Source organism: Dermochelys coriacea, chromosome 15 (assembly GCF_009764565.3).
Source record: "Dermochelys coriacea isolate rDerCor1 chromosome 15, rDerCor1.pri.v4, whole genome shotgun sequence".
Taxonomy (NCBI): Eukaryota; Metazoa; Chordata; order Testudines; family Dermochelyidae; genus Dermochelys; species Dermochelys coriacea.
Window position 1 is genome coordinate 24,646,896 of NC_050082.1, and position 16,192 is coordinate 24,663,087.

The window sequence follows — 16,192 nt, forward strand, 5'->3', positions numbered from 1 at the left end:
GTTACACTAAGGCTGTGTGCTGCATCACTGTAGAAATCTGACCTCTCTGTTGGCAATATTTTTAAGATGGCATAACCAGATTTTAATTACTAATTTCTCTAACCCAGAAGTGCCAGTGAGCAGCTGTCTTGGGTGATGCACGTTTCTCTCTCTAATCCCATGTGTGATAATTCAAAATAACCCTATGTATCTTTTATGGAATGTCTTATTTATTACTCCAGTCTTATCTCTGTGCCTGTACTTTTCTGACCAGGATCTTTACAGCCATAATGCCCATGGTAGCAGCGGGATTGATTCCAGATGATCCCACATTGCAGCCAATAAGAAGACTTATGTCCCTTGTAGGAATTTTTTTTTAAATGTTTTGTACTTTTTTTTTTTTTTGTGGGTTCTTTTTTGGTTTGGTTGTCTTTTGCATGACCCTCATGTATTTTAATATAAGCTGCTGGCTGCATTCTTATTGGTTGACTATAGGATCACAAACTCAAAAGCTGCCAATCAGAATGATCAATCAGTATATATTCATTTCAGTATTTGAATGCTCAGTTTTGAATATTCTGTTCCATCACTTTGTCTTAGTTACCATGCTAAACCAATTTGTCCATTAACCATTAAGAAATTAATTCAATAAGAACATTTTAACCATCTGTTCATTTTGCTTACTAAACCTGTTTTGTTTTATATCTACCATGACAAGTGCTTTTTTAAAAACTGTAATTTTATTGACCTGCTACAAATTAATTCTACAGAACATAATAGCTGATATTTGTGCTAACTTCTAGTGTTTAGTTTACTTATAGGTTGTTATTTACATGTCTGAGTACATGTTAACTGTGGGTTTTGGTCTCCTATTGTGTGCTCACTATTCAGATTATTTGTACTTAAAACAAGTTCTACAACTATATTCTTGGCTATATCAAAAGAGGGCATTCACTGATTACTGCTAATGCAAGCTCTGGTTGAATTTTGATTTGATATTATGGTGGTCATGTGAAGTGACCATTCTACTGAAGGCTGCAAAATAGCTTTCATTCTAAATTCCTTCCCTTCCCACACAAACTTGTAATCTTTCTAAACATCCAACTTTTGGACTGAGAATTTCCATGCTTTCTTGGCCCAGCAATGACACTCCAAGTTCACCAAAATTTCTTCAGCTGGATTTAGAATAGGTTATATATAAAATATCCATTTTCCTACATCATAATTTGAGTAACTCAAATGGCTGAACTTTAACCCTTGAAATTTAGCATGTAAATGCAGCTGTCCTCACTGAAGAGTATGCTTTACTAAACTTGAAAAACGTTAGCTATGAACATTTGAAAATGCAGAAACAAATATGCACAGGGGAAAGCCCTAGTTAGCAGTGCACTTATGCCAGGAGGACTTGGAATCTGGCCTTCTTTTAAAAAATCAAAAACCAACCAACCAAAAACAGATGCAGTATAATGAATTTACAAGCTCAGAGGTGAAGGTGGCAGGTAGTGCTGACGTATATACTTTCTTAAAACAAACCAAAAATTAAATGCAAGACACTGCAATGTTAAGGCTGCAGACTTAAAATCAAAAAGTCAGGAAATGCAAACATTCAGGTTCTACCAGCCATGTTAACTTGCTTGAACTGCACTCGTGTAGTAGTATCTATCCTGTACTTAAAAGTAGCTTAATGTAGTGCTCTTATGTTGTTGTTTGTATTGCAGTAGAATCTAAGGACTCCACTCCTAGACCAGGACCCCATTGTGCTAGGTACTATACAAACAGAACAAAGTCCTAAAAAAGAGCACCATAAAAGCAGAAGGATATGCATTGTGGTTAATGCTAAGATGGTACCTTAACTTTTGCATTTCCCAACAGACATTAATTACATTTTAAATTGCACGAACCCTTTTTGCATTTTAATATATGGTTCGCTATAAGAATAACATTATTTTGCTTAAGCTGGTAACTTCTCTGCCATGCAAATAAGGAAAATTAATAAACTGACTTTTTTTATTTTATGTAGTATCAGCTTTGCATTTAATTGCGGGTCACAGGCTTATTAAAATAGCTTATCAGTTTATACACACCATTAATTAAGCACCCACACACTGTGGGTAAATGATGTGCACATTTAAAGTGTTAATTAAGGCTCTGATCCTGCAAATATGTACGTGTTTAGGTGTGTGCTGGAACTGGGCCTAAGGTATTAAAAGTATACACTTTTAACATTTCTTTAAATTTTTAGTGACGACTTATACTTATTTCCCTCTTCCACTCCCCTCTAATTTTTCTCTGTTTAAAAGCATATTGTAGTGTTTTCATGCCAAAAAGACACACTGCCAATTTATTTTGTTTATGGCATGAAACTAAGCCTTTTGTTTTGAATAACCATTACACCCAAACTAAGACTGCATGTGTGTAGAGGTCACAGCATTTAAAGCTTCTTTTGAAGCTTCAGTAACAAAGCAGCTGGAGATGGCAGTGACTTCATCTTGAATAATGTTTGACAAGTGCTCCATCAGGCTTCGCTGCCTTCATTTTGCAGATGCAAACAGTGTTTTGCTCCTTAAGTTTTGTTGCACCGTGTATCATGTCTGTTATCTCAAGTGTCTCCAACCACTGGATCCTAATTTGTCTGTCTTTCTTTCTGGAAGGTTTAGTTTCTTCTCTCGTGATAAAAAACGCATGCAGACACAGAAAAACGTTCACTTCCAGGATACCTTTGGCGAATGGGCAGATTCAAACAAAGATGACTCCTACACTGAACAAGGCCAAGAGGCCCTTCAGCATCTGTGATTAACACTCCAAGCCGTGTTGCTTGCCACAGTAGATCTGAACATTCTAGTAACAAGAAGCTTCCGTAACCAAATCTGGCAGCTCATCATTTTTTATTTGCCTGGCACATGTTGATTGTTTCAGACATACTTTTCCAAAGGGATTCCTCAATGTTTACTTGGCGACTGCTCTCCAAAAACAGAATCCAGGCTCTGTAGTAATGGTTATTTATACTCTGGGGTATCAAAGCTTCTAGATAACTGGTTGTGTGCTGAATAACAAGTCTGTCTGACTCTTGCATTTAACTACAGTAACACAAGCTTCTTTAAACCAAAAAAAACCCTGTGCCATTATTAGAAGTTTATTTGCATTGAACAACATCTATTAGCAAAGACCCTGATACTATGTATGTTAACTTGGGGGAGGGAATGGGAATTTTTCTTAGTTTTGTTAATGACACTTTCAAAAATAGAGAGGTTTGCAGTGTCTACACTATATTTCTAGGGCAGGTCCTACCACAGCTGTATCCTGTCAAACTCACAGGTTGCAGAGAAACTACTTCGAACTTCAACTGATAACAATACAGAAACTGGAGCAGCTGCGAGGGACTGTGATTGTATATTCCCCTTGTTGTTTATAGTGCCTAAAGCATGTAGATACTGATGTACAAGGTGAGTGTACCTTGCTTGCCTTTTTGCTCTGAGTTATGCAGTATTAACAGCAAATGAATTGCTCACATGGAGGAATTTTTGTTTTCTTCTTTGTACGGTGCCCTTTTTCCCTCCACCCCTCTCTCTGTGTAGTAGCCCACCTCTGCAGTACAGGAAATAGACTAGACTACTTTCCCCCAAAAGGCTTTGAAAAAAGCCCCAGGCAGCACTTATACAACTTCTTATTCCCTAGCTGAAAACCATTTTAACACGTGTATAGTGGAGGTTTTAAGTCAGATGTTACCTCCTTTTGTTCTGGGTAGAAACAATCCCAACCTCCAGACTTCCCTGAAATTCTGTTGGGAGCATGGGGATGATAGACTCTAAAATCTCAATCATGCAGGCTAATGCACATGTTGTGCTGCAGTGGTGCTCTGTATGGACCTAAGGTTACATGTAACAGCTTGGAGCAGTGGGGTCTAACTCTATAATGAAAATCCCACCTCTCTACAGAGGTGATCTCTGGGAAGGTCTGATCTAAAACTCAGTTGCTGAGATGAAACCCATCCCCAATTTAACTGTATTTGAACAACTGAGTAGTGGCCATAAAAACCCACTAGCAAATTCATCTGTAAGACAGTTGCTATTGGAATAGGTGCCCACCCAGACCACTAGGGTCACCATGAGCCACGCTCCCTAACAGCCATGCTACCCAAATTGTGTTATGCATTAGCCCTAATGTGAGAGAGGCCTTGTCCACTCTGTTGAAGCAGGAGAGAACTGTTCTGTTGCAATGGAATTTAAGCCATTTTATGGGCTCAGCTGTACTATCAAGAGTCCTGCTACTGAACAGTTCTGCTACAGGTGAGATGTATCTGCATATATTTTCCTATGGGCGTGTCTGCCCTAGAGTAACATTTTTATTTAAAAAAAAAAAAAAAAAAATCCTAACAGTACCTGAAGCTACTGATGCCATTTTAACAGCACAGTGGTTGGACTTGCTTGGACAGGACACCATGCTAAAATACAGCAGCAATCAACACCCTGCATATACTAAAGCTGCCACTGTTGCTGACACAGCTGCATCTGAACTAGCGAGGAAACTTGTAAGCAGAAAATAAGCTTTAGAGAGTTTGCAGTCACCATAAGGAAGAGTGTTTGAGAAACTTGTCTTCAGAACCTACAGACTGGCTTAATAGCACTGTTCTTGGATTTAAAAAAAGAATCCCTGTACATACAGGCCAGGGAACCTGTGCTAGAACCCATCTATAATTCAGCAGAGCTGGAAAACCTGTTGCAGAATGGTTCAAATGCTCTTCTGTTTTGTACTCTAAATGGGAGTGAACTGTGCTGTGACCAGGGGCCCTTTCCCCTCTACAGAATAATGTTGCTGTGATCAGGGGCCCTTTCCCCTCTACAGAATAATGTCACTGTTCCCCACATCGACCTCCTGCCAGGGTTGGGCTTTTCAGTTAGGGGCTTACATGCACTCGCAGCTCTAAATGAGGTCAAGGGCAGGTATACTCTGTATCTTATATCCTTATAACTACATCACTCAGGAACGTGAAAATCCACTGCCAAGTAACGCAGTTGTAGCAACCTAACTCCCCATGTAGACAGCAGAGCTTCTCCCGTTGACATCGCTGCTGCCTCTCAAAGAGGTGTATTATTTACGCCCATGGGAGAAGCTCTCCTATCTGTGTAGTAGCATCTTCAGTGAAGCGCTACAGCAGCGCAGCTGCAGTGTTAAGTCCAGGCCTACTCTGATTTTGCAAATTCCCAGCGATGTCACATCCTTACACATTCAAGTACTTAATTTCTTAAGAACCCCTCAGATTAGTTCTGTAGCACAACTCCAATAACTGGGTGGTTGATTATGATTTAGCCTGTAAGGCCACGTCCACACTGCAGCTGCGACCAAGCCTCCTAGCCCTGGTAGACAGACTTGTGTTGGCAGGGCTCAAACTGATGCAGTAAAAATAGCAGGGTTGCTTGTGCGGCTTGGGCAGCAGCTCAGCCATTCAAATGAAGCCAACCCCCGCTGCTGGGTATGAGCTGGAGTGACTAACCTGAGTCCCCACTAGAACTGCAACGTCCATGCTGCCATTTTTAGCACACTAGCACAAGCCCCAGTAGGATGAATCTATCTGGCCTGGCAGGCTCACTCCCAGAGGGGGAGGGGTCTGATACTTGAAACGCATCCACATTTGAGATGCTGATAGCTGTGTCCAACACTAGCATTTTATGAAGACAGTGCTATGAAAACAGAACCAGATTTATGGTAATGCATCCGATGAAGTGAGCTGTAGCTCACGAAAGCTTATGCTCTAATAAATTTGTTAGTCTCTAAGGTGCCACAAGTACTCCTTTTCTTTTTGCAAATACAGACTAACACGGCTGCTACTCTAGAACCAGATTTAGACACACTAACATAACTTACGACCTATATTTTTCATCTTTTAAGAGAAGCCACACCTATAGAAGGTATCTCCACTACCTATGTAAAATGTGGATTGGGCATACACTTTGTTTATGCATAGGCCCTTACACAAAATGTGGGAACAATAATACTTTCCAAGTTTCTAGGATAAGTTGGGAAAATAAATGTAAATGAAATCAGGAAGGTACTGCTATTGATGATGCATTTAAGATGTATGAAATCTGGATAATGACCCTTTAATATATTACTCTCTATCGTACTTTTTTCAGAGTAGGAGCCGTGTTAGTCTGTATTCGCAAAAAAGAAAAGGAGTACTTGTGGCACCTTAGAGACTAACAAATTTATTTGAGCATAAGCTTTTGTGAGCTACAGCATCCGATGAAGTGAGTTGTAGCTCACGAAAGCTTATGCTCAAATAAATTTGTTAGTCTCTAAGATGCCACAAGTCCTCCTCTTCTTTTTTATCGTACTTTTGTTCCTCAACTTCAGAAGAAAAACAGCTTTCCAAACTGCTGGGAGTTCCCCCTAATAGAGAAGGGCTATAAGCTGGAGGCAGCACTTGCATAAGTTATTTTGGACAGTTACGATGATAACACAACAGACCATTGCTGCTCTTTATAAACCAAGTTTGTACTGTATCCTGCTGTGAAATTCACTGTGATGTTCCTGTAAATCCTCTTTATAGCACAGTTTGTCTGGCACTTTAACAGCGCTATAGCAACATTAAGCACTGCAAGAATGTAGTAGGTTTATAAACTGAATCAGCAAACCACTTTCAAAACTGTTTAAGATCTGTGACCTTGGACAATAGCGATACCTAAACTAATACTTAGCTCTATGCTTATCTTAAAAGGAAGTTTCTAGCTCTGTGTGTCAACCTAGCCCCACAGTCTGGACACCACTGCGCTACTGTTGGGCCAAAGCTGCAGCCCATCTGAAACAATGTCACTAAGCAGTTTGAATGTCCCCCATTCATCTCTGTGGGCTGCTACCTTGAAAATCTAATTACTATTGAAACATGACATTAACCATTTCATTCCTGACTCCACAAACAGTAAGAACATAAGACTGGCCATAGCAATTCAGACCAATGGTCCATCTAGCCTAGTATTCTGTCTTCCAACAGGGGCCAGTTCCAGATGCTTCAGAGGGAATGAACAGAACAAGGCAATTTATCAAGTAAATCCAGCCCGCATTGGCCAGTCCCAGCTTCTGGCAGTCAGACGTTTAGGGACAGCCAGAGCATGGAGTTGCATCCCTGATCATCTTGGATAAGAGCCATTGATAGGCCTATCCTCCATGAACGCATCAAATTCTTTTTTGAACCCTGTTACACTTTTGGCAGACAAAACATCCCATGACGAGTTGACTGTGCGTTGTGTGAAGCACTACTTCCTAGTTTGTTTTAAACCTATTAATTTCATTGGGTGACCTCCGGTTCTTGTGTTATGTACAGGAGTATATAACACTTCCTTATTCACTTTCTTCATCATTCATGATTTTACAGACCTCTACCAGATCCCTGCTTAGTCATATCTTTTGTAAGATGAACAGTACCCATGCTTTTAATCTCTCTTCATGTAGAAGCTGTTCTATACCCCTAATCATTTTTGTTGCCCTCTTCTGTACTTTTTCCAACTTTAATATATCTTTTTTTGAGATGGAGCAACCAGAACTGTACATGGCATTTAAGGTGTGGGTGTTCCATGGATTTCTGTAGTGGCATTATGATCTTTTTGGGGTCTTATCACTTTCCTAATGGTTCTTAGCTTTCTGTTTTTGATTGCCACTGCACCTTGACTGGATGTTTTCAGAGAACTATCCATGATGACTCCAAGAACTTTTTCTTGGGTGGTAACAGCTAATTTAGACTCCATTAGATTATGTGTGTATTAATTTGCATTTATTAACATATAATTACATCTGCCATTTTGTTGCCTAGTGACCCAGTTTAGCAAGAGCCCTTTGTAACTCTTTGCAGTCAGTTTTGGACTTCACTATTTTGAATAATTTTGTATAACCTGCAAACTTTTCCACCTCACTGATTATCCCCTTTCCAGATCATTTATGAATATGATGAAAAGCACTGGTCCCAGTACAGATCCTTGAGAGACCACACTATTTACCTCTCTCCCTTCTGAAAACTGACCATTTATTCCTACCCTTTGTTTCCTATCTTTTAACCTGTTAGTGATCCATGAAAGGACCTTCACTCTTATCCCATGACTGCTTAGTTTGCTTAAGACCCTTTGGTGTGGGACCTGGTTGGTCAAAGGCTTTCTGAAAGTCCCAGTACACTATATCAACTAGAGCACCCTGGTACACATGCTTGTAGACCACCTCAAAGAATTCTAATAGACTAGTGAGGCAAGATTTCCTTTTACAAAAGCAGCGTTGACTCTTCCCCCAACATATTGTGTTATGTATGTGTGGTAATTCTGTTCTTTACTATCGTTTCAGCCAGTGTGCCTAGTACTGAAGTTTGGCTTACTGGCCTACAATTTCCAGGATTGTCTCTGGAGCCTTTTTTAAAAATTAGTGTCACATTACCTATCTACCAGTCATCTGGCACAAAGGCTGATTTAAGCAATAGGTTACATACCACAGTTAGCAGTTCTGCAATTTCATATCTGTGTTCCTTCAGAACACTTGGGTGATTACCATCTAGTCCTGGCGATTTATTTCTGTTTAATTTATCAACTTGTTCCAAAACCTCAACCTCTGACACCTAAATCTGAGATGGTTCCTCAGATTTGTCACCTAAACATAAGGGCTCAGCTGTGGAAGGAGCTCTTCCTTACATCCTCTGTAGTGAAGACTGATACAAAGAATTCATTTAGCTTCTCCACAAGAGCCTTGTCTTGAGTGCTCCTTTATCACCTCAATCCTACAGTGGCCCCCACTGCTTGTTTGGCAGGTTTCCTGCTCCTCATGCTTTCAGCTAACGCCCTCAGTTGGAGCAGTCATCTGAAAGGATGTTGCTGGGGGAAGAGCTGCTCTCTTTGAATAGGCACAGAGTTGAATATCTACCATGTAGCTTCTTGACAGATTCAAGTAAATGCTCTTCTTTTAAAAGTCAGGTAAGAGGCACAGCAGTCCTGTATTCACTGTGCAGAATCTTTTGAGGTATCTTTGGTCCAACAGTAAATCTCCTTAATAATTTAATAAATATTTCTGATGGACTTGCTGTGTTAGTGTCTTAGGTTATTGGGTGTTGAAAGACAGTGCGTAACGTGATCCTGAGTGGGTTGTAGTCTTCTGGCACGCAGCTGAGGGGTTTATCTTTTCTTTACACATTCACAAAGCTTGTACTGGCTCCTCATGCAAACTAAGGTGAGAGGCTGGCGGATCAGTAGAGGGGAAAGCCTGGAGGGGGAAATAGTGCAGGTTTGAAGGGGAAGCTACTATAGGAGATTTCTATTGTTCCTGCCTCTAAAACAAACTTTCACCACTGAAATAAGGACTTGGAGACAATGGATCAGATGCTGGACTTCCCTCCCCCTCTCACCACACCCACCCCAGCGTCTCACTGTGCAGGAAAATCCTTGGCTGATGCAGGAGCTGCGTAGACGCTCCAATGTCACTCCTATTTTGGCCCTTGGCTGGTGTCCCTGCACCACCCCAAGTGGCAGAGTGGCCCTTGGAGCCCTGGACAGCTGGGCATAAGTTAGGGCCTCTAGGCTGCCCTAATTTACACTAAGGCAGAGATTCTTAAACTTCATTGCACCACGACTCCCTTCTGACAACAAAAATTACCACATGACCGCCCACCCCCTCAAGCTTTGGTTTCAGCCTTCAGTGAAGGGGCTCGGGCTTTGGCTTCAGCAAGTCTAACACTGGCCCTGGTGACCCCATTAAAATGGGATCACGATCCACTTTGGGGTTCCCACTCCTGACCCACAGTTTGAGAACCACTGCACTAGGGACTGAGCTAGCCTCAAGATTGAGCAGTAAGCACAGGGAGATCTAGGCCAGAGTATAAACAATTAGTGACTTTATTCAGAGGCCCTGGCAAGATAACATTTGGAACAGTTCTGGTCAGAATAAATATTGACATAGTTGTTGCTGCCCGGCTTTCAACAGGGCCTCTCCCTACTAAACATGAATATGCTGAGCCCTAGAAGCGAAACTACACCGGTTCTAGCACAAAACGCCTTTATCTGCCCTACACTTGTAACAGAGGTGGGGGAGTGAGTTACAACTAACAGCTGTAGTGCACACAGCAACCAACCCATCCCCAGAAGCAGATTAAAATCCTGGATGGGTTGGGCTTTAGCCTTGTTAGGGGGCCCTGGTTTGGTTCCATCTCCATTACAACTTTTAACCATGCTATAGCCAGCTCAGCTGTCGAGGGAGACGGACTGACCCAGAAAAGCATTTTGTTGCTTTGCAAAATAGTTGGGGTGGGCGTAACCTCAGAGTTGTGCTCTCTAGGCAAGAAAGAACAAGAGAGGTGCAAAAGGAGCAGGAGACAAGGAGGGACAATAACAAAATTACAAACTACATCATTCTTGCACCCACATGGGAGCAGCACCCAACAGCAGCTGTGGAGGTACAAAGGGTAGACGATAGGTTATGTGGCTGTTGTATTACATTGCATAACTGTCCCACAGGGACATCATTCTGAAAGCTAGAGCAGGAGTTTCAAAACAAAGGGATACACAGTTGAAAGTCTGGTCACTTTGCTTTGACTGGGAGCTCTCCATAGACTTTACATTGAGATGCGCCATAGCCACAACAGCTGCTGGAAATTAACCTGAGAAGTCACGGGACCTGCAATCCACCCTCATGCATCTCTATGTCTAGAACATAGAAGTTCTGCTAGTTAAAGGGGAGGACTGCTTCCCTCCTTCATTCAGCTCTCCATGAAAAGCAAGATTTCCTAAGGCATGTTTCCCCACTGCACCCAACACCAGTCAAAAACACTATTTCTAATCACGTCTCTCCCCATATCTCTCAAGCAGCTGAATTAATTCCTGTTTTAAATTGTGTGAAACATTTGCAAAAGCCGAAGATGATTTTATAGATATTTCTTCAATAGGTGACTTCATCAGTATGTCACGGGATCACATGGCATATATAGGAAATATTTAGGGACTGGGCTTTCTCATATACAAACAAGCCGTTCTCTGAATAGCCAAGAAGCCTTGGCACACGTTTCATTTTACATCTCACTGAATTAGGTTTCTCCCCCCCACCCCACCTCCCACTGTTCCTCACACGTTCTTGTTAGCTGCTGGAAATGGCCCACCTTGCTAGTCACCATGAAAGTTTTCCAAAGTAAAACTATTTCCCCGTGTTATTTCTCCCCCACCCCCCACTGTTCCTCAGATGTTCTTGTTAATTGCTGGAAATGGCCCACCTTGCTTGTCACCATGAAAGGTTTTCCTCCTTCCCCCCCTTCCTGCTGGTGATGGCTCATCTTAAGTGATCACTCTCCTTACAGTGTGTATGATAAAACCCATTGTTTCATGTTCTCTGTGTGTGTATATAAATCTCCCAACTGTATTTTCCACCGAATGCATCTGATGAAGTGAGCTGTAGCTCACGAAAACTTATGCTCAAATAAATTTGTTAGTCTCTAAGGTGCCACAAGTACTCCTTTTCTTTTTGCGAATACAGCCTAATACGGTGCTACTCTGAAACCTGAATTAGGTGGAAATGCAGGCACATCTGTAAGTCTAGTATTCCTTACAGAATGCTAACAAGTATGGTGTGCTTAAAATTTTTTTAAAAACATTGCCTTTTTATTTCCATAGGTACACACAACTTGTACATTCCATTGGGTCTCCCCGCGGCATAGTATAATAGAGAACCCACAGCAAACAGTGATTACTGGTTCCTTAACGTTCTTAGAAATGGAACTACATAGAACCCGATACCACCAGATGCAGGAAATGAAATACTCTGTGCTTTCCAAAGCTTTTGTTATTTCCCAGATCCTGCTACCCACCCCTCCACCCCGCTCTATAAAACACGTTAGTGAGACTTTGCGTAAAGAAAACATCTGAAGAGCAACAAATAAAATAATTGGCTGTCTTAAGATCTGCCTTCTAACAGTGACTAAACTTGTTTCTCTCTCTCTTCCCCCCCCCCCCCGCCCCCAGCTACATTTTCTTGTTTGAACTGCTTTGCTGTAAATAATTGTCCAGGAAGGGTCTTCCAGTTATCTGACTTCTCTGTCTAATCAGTTCATCTTTAGGTTAAAACTACATGACATTTCAACATTCACAATAAATAATAATAATTAAAAAAAAAATTTTGCTGTGAATGCCCAGTTCTGGCTCTCCTCTTTTTCCTGTAGGACTCCTGTCAGTCTCTGGAGGGCTGGGACTATGATACCAATGCCAGCTGCAGCTCTCTCAGCTCCAAGCTGAGTGAGTGGGGGAGGGCTACCCTGAATGTAAGGCAGTATAAGGGCCCATCTATAGAGGTAAACTACTGGGCAAGGGGGATCACGTCGTAACAGAACTGGGGCTCTGTCCCGTTTATAAGTGATGTTGGCCTTGCCTATATAGAATGGTTTGAACCATGTTAAGGAATCCTGCTTACAGTCCTGATCTCCAGAAAGAAAGGAGAAAGTCACTGCATGGTTAGAATACATCCATAAGAAGATTTGCTTGCACACAAAGAACATTTTACATTTAACAAATTGGGGGTGGGGAATCAAACCAAAAAAAGAGCAGATACCACATAATACATGAGACAGAGAACAAAAGCTCTGTAAATAAGAGATCCGCAACTCAACACAGGTGCAGGTTACTGCAGGAGTCATTGTCCCCTCTTTCTGGCAAAACCACCATAGAAATTACCTAAAGGACAATAAACCAGAGACAGTGGGCCAGCTGCTTGGCTGGGGGAGTTCTACTGAAGACAGTGGCTCTATCCCACTTTATACCAGCTGAGGATCTAGTTCCAGGAAATTAGCAGGGCTCCTTGCAGGCTGGAAGCACACAGCAAAGCCACAGGTTGTGTCCCAATGACCGAATCTGTTCCCATCGCTTTCTTAAGCCAAAGGCGGGCCCAAGCCTGGATTAGAACCTGACCACACTTCAGGGTTGTTTGAATCTGTAGGTTTTGGAAGAGTCTGGCAGTAAACTTCTCCACAGTTCACAGGTGTTCAGCTTATCTGTTACAAAGACACTTTCTTCTACCGATGTTTGTCGTCATCTCTCTGCTTCTTAGGGTCCCTCTCCCTGCTCCGGTCTCTTTCCCTGTCTTTTCTCTCTCTGTCTTTCCTCTCTCTTCCTCTGCTCCTTTCCTCTTTGGAATCCCGCTCTCTCTCCCGGTTGCTTTCACCCCAAGCCCACGATCGCTCCCTTTCCAGCCATCTCTTGTCTCGGTTCCTTTCAGAGTCTCGGTCCCTCGCTCTCCAGTCCCTCACTCCCTCTCGAGACCAGCTCCTCTCTCTTTTCTCCACAGGCCCCTCTCCATAGAAGTCACTTTTCATAGTTGGCAAATTGATGGGCTTTCGGAAAGGCCTGTCCCGCCCTCCAAATCGCAGCTGCCCGGATTCCTTCTTGCCTCCAAAGCCACCTCCAAGTCTCCGAGGGATCCATCCTTTGAGGGTCCTTTCCAGCTCAAAGTCCACAAATATCTCATGCTGGTCAATAACCAGCCTGTTGGCATCTCTATGGGCTTTCAAGAGCGCCCGTTCCTCTTTGTACTCTATAAACGCATAGCCCTTGGAAAAGCCTGTGACCAAGTCTCTAACCAGATGAATCTTCCTAATGTCACCATACCTGGAAAAGGCTTCCTTCAGCTTCTCCTCTGTGGTTTGTAGATTCAGTCTCGCTACAAACAGAGTGAGGTGAGGATCTCCTGTAACCCCCTTATTGGGTACATACCGTGCCAACATGGCCCTCCAGATGGCACGGTCATGGGGCTCTTCATCTGTGCCATCAATGCTCCCTGCTTTGAGGGGATCATACTCTTTTGCTATGGGCGCCCACTCGTTCATTTTCTAGAGGGAACACAAACATCAAACACACTCCAGTGTCACTGCTAACATTCTGTATAAACGTTCACCACTACAGGTGAATTGGAAGAAACAGTTAATGAGGATACTTGGCATTTGCCTATAGCACTTTCCATCCCAGGATCTCAAAAGCACTTTACAAACATGAACGAACTTATAACACTCCACCGCAGGTTGATTGCCATGTTACAGACAGAAAAACTCGGATGCAGAGAGGTTTTCAGTTTTTAGCACAGATCTGTCTGCTAGTATGCCTCCTGGATAAGCCACAAGGGGCACAGAAAACCCTCAACACATCCTGTATCCTTGCTAGCAAACCCCATTAGACTTTGCAGAAATGACAAAGAATCCCTTATAAGATTAATTAAAAGAAACTCCACTGGAACCCTCTTTTCAACTATCCTTCCCCCTGGGGAAGGCGATTTGCTCACTATGGAGGTGGGGAGCATGCATCCGATGAAGTGAGCCGTAGCTCACGAAAGCTTATGCTCAAACAAATGTGTTAGTCTCTAAGTCCTCCTTTTCTTTTTGCAAATACAGACTAACACGGCTGCGACTCTGAAACCTGCTTCCTGGTGCAGGAGGAAGCGTTGCATTATCTGGATGTGTTTTAGGGGAACATCCTGCCTATGGCCCGGTATTGGGTGTTTTTAAGCGTGTGTAGAAAGAGGCCGGAGGCCTCCCGCAGGCCGCTCCGTGGTGGCCGCAGGCCCACGTGTTTCTCAGCCCCCAGGCGGGCTTTGCAGCCTTCCCCCCTTTGCCCGCTGCAGCGTGCGCAGCCCCGCAGCCAGCTCGGCGCCTTCCTAGCTTTGCCCTCGGGGTCTCACGCGCGGCCAAGAACCCGGGGGACGCTCCCCCGCCCAAGGGTCCCCGAAATTAGTCAACCCACCCCCTCCCCCCACCTTCACGCAGGCCTAGCCCATCACCCCCAGCTCCCGGGCGGCTTCCCCGAGCAGCCCACACCCAGCCCCTCTGTCCAGCCGCCCGGGGCGGCCACATACAAATCTACCCGCCCCCCCCCTTTACGGCAGGCGTCCCTGGTGCAGGGGCCAGGCCCATTCCCCGGGCCCGGGGGCTGTGAGCGCCCTCTCACTCACTCACCGCCTCCGCTCCGCCCACCGGCGGCCCCGGCTTCCCGTCGGCGGGGGACGATTTGCGCGCGCGCAAACCCCAGAAGCCTCCGCTTAGCAAAATCCCGCGCAGGGAGGGGCGGCGCGGGGCGTGCAAAGCGCAGCTCCGCGGCCGGGGGAATGTGGCGCTCCAGAAAGGGCAGAGGCGTTTGCCTTCCGGCCCCTGGTGGAGGGAAGCGGGCTGCAGATGCACTTTCCTTGCTAACCTGAGTGGGCTGGCTGCAGAGGGGTTTGCCTTGCTGGCCCCCTGCTGCGGGGAAGCTGGCTGCAGAGGGGTTTGCCTTGCTGGCCCCCTGCTGCGGGGAAGCTGGCTGCAGAGGGGTTTGCCTTGCTGGCCCCCTGCTGCGGGGAAGCTGGCTGCAGAGGGGTTTGCCTTGCTGGCCCCCTGCTGCGGGGAAGCTGGCTGCAGAGGGGTTTGCCTTGCTGGCCCCCTGCTACGGGGAAGCTGGCGGCAGCTGCATATCGCTTCTTGGTTCCTCAGAGCTAAGATCAAGCATAAGTAGTCTCTCGGCCTATCAAAGGCTCTGATCAAGTGTCTTGATGGTCTGGGTCTTTTTGGCCCTGAAATGAAAACCTTGTCTGTGACTCCTGAACCATGAAGTACAAACATTATCTTATAAGTTACATCCGTTCTTATCGGTTTAATAGCTGACCCCCTGCTGGAGGGGGCTGGCTGCAGCTGCATTTGCCTTGCTGCCCTCCCTGCTGGAGGGAAGCTGGCTGCAGAGGGTTTTGCCGGGGCTTGCGAGCAGCGCGGCAAATCCCCGCTTGGTTTAGCTGTAGCACGGGCGGAGCTGGCGCCAAGCTAGGGATCTGGAAAGCGGAATTCACCTTCAAATCCGAATCGAGCTGTATTGATCCGAGAGGGTGCACAACGCAAAGCAGCTAAGCGGTGGGGCTTTTAAATGCCAAGGGCAGCTCTGGCCCCTGCTTCTGGAGGCTGAGCTGAGTATTTGGTTCTGCGACAAGGGACCCCGCCATCCTGAGGCACGTGGGTGGGGAACTGGCCCTACCCAGGAGTGTTTCAGAGTCCCCTCCCCCCTCCTGAGGCGTCTCCAGGGAAACTGCAAACGTTACCCAGGAAAGGCAGCCGCTCCACCCTGGCCAGGGCTTGCTTTGTCATCCTAGTTCCCCCTGCAAAATGCAATGGGCAATGTCCAGCTGCCCTCACAGCATCAATCCGGCCTGCAAAAGCCCCCCCACACACACACACACACCTGTTACTTCAACACAGATCACTCCC

At 44.7% G+C, this 16,192-nt stretch overlaps 2 protein-coding genes and 1 long non-coding RNA gene across 7 annotated transcripts in view; 2 read left to right on the forward strand and 1 right to left on the reverse strand.

Annotated features, from left to right (window-relative positions):
- RILPL1 (Rab interacting lysosomal protein like 1) overlaps positions 1-3,499 on the forward strand; it is a 35,531-nt gene extending 32,032 nt beyond the window's left edge. For 3 of the 4 annotated variants that reach the window (XM_038373885.2, XM_038373887.2, XM_043498455.1), the window contains one exon: positions 2,631-3,499. In XM_038373885.2, the coding sequence (XP_038229813.1) occupies positions 2,631-2,772 (142 nt within the window). In that variant the 3' untranslated portion in view covers positions 2,773-3,499. Of the gene's footprint in view, positions 1-253; positions 342-2,630 lie in introns of all 4 variants that reach the window. The other variant, XM_043498454.1, reaches the window with a different exon arrangement.
- A 2,312-nt stretch (positions 3,500-5,811) lies between these two features.
- Positions 5,812-12,100, forward strand: LOC122456845. Its single transcript, XR_006275944.1, has 2 exons — positions 5,812-11,024; positions 11,497-12,100. It is a non-coding gene; the product is annotated as an uncharacterized LOC122456845 (long non-coding RNA).
- On the reverse strand, positions 11,567-15,063 carry SNRNP35 (small nuclear ribonucleoprotein U11/U12 subunit 35). Of its 2 annotated transcripts, none has more exons than XM_038373893.2 (2): positions 14,921-15,063; positions 11,567-13,804 (listed from the first exon to the last, which is right to left on the reverse strand). In XM_038373893.2, the coding sequence occupies exon 2, from the start codon at positions 13,799-13,801 to the stop codon at positions 12,992-12,994; it is 810 nt and encodes a 269-aa protein (XP_038229821.1). In that variant the 5' UTR covers positions 13,802-13,804; positions 14,921-15,063; the 3' UTR covers positions 11,567-12,991. The 2 variants fall into 2 exon arrangements, with proteins under 2 accessions (XP_038229821.1, XP_043354392.1); XM_043498457.1 differs by lacking the exon at positions 14,921-15,063 and adding an exon at positions 13,978-14,268.
- Positions 15,064-16,192: the final 1,129 nt, after the last annotated feature.

Excerpts from the sequence above, each read along its gene's own strand:
- SNRNP35 (XM_043498457.1), bottom strand. The coding sequence starts at position 14,004 with ATGGCAATCAACCTGCGGTGGAGTGTT. Across the intron at positions 13,805-13,977 it reads TCAACCTGCGGTGGAGTGTT|AAAATGAACGAGTGGGCGCC; the intron begins ATAAGTTCGTTC and ends TGTTCCCTCTAG.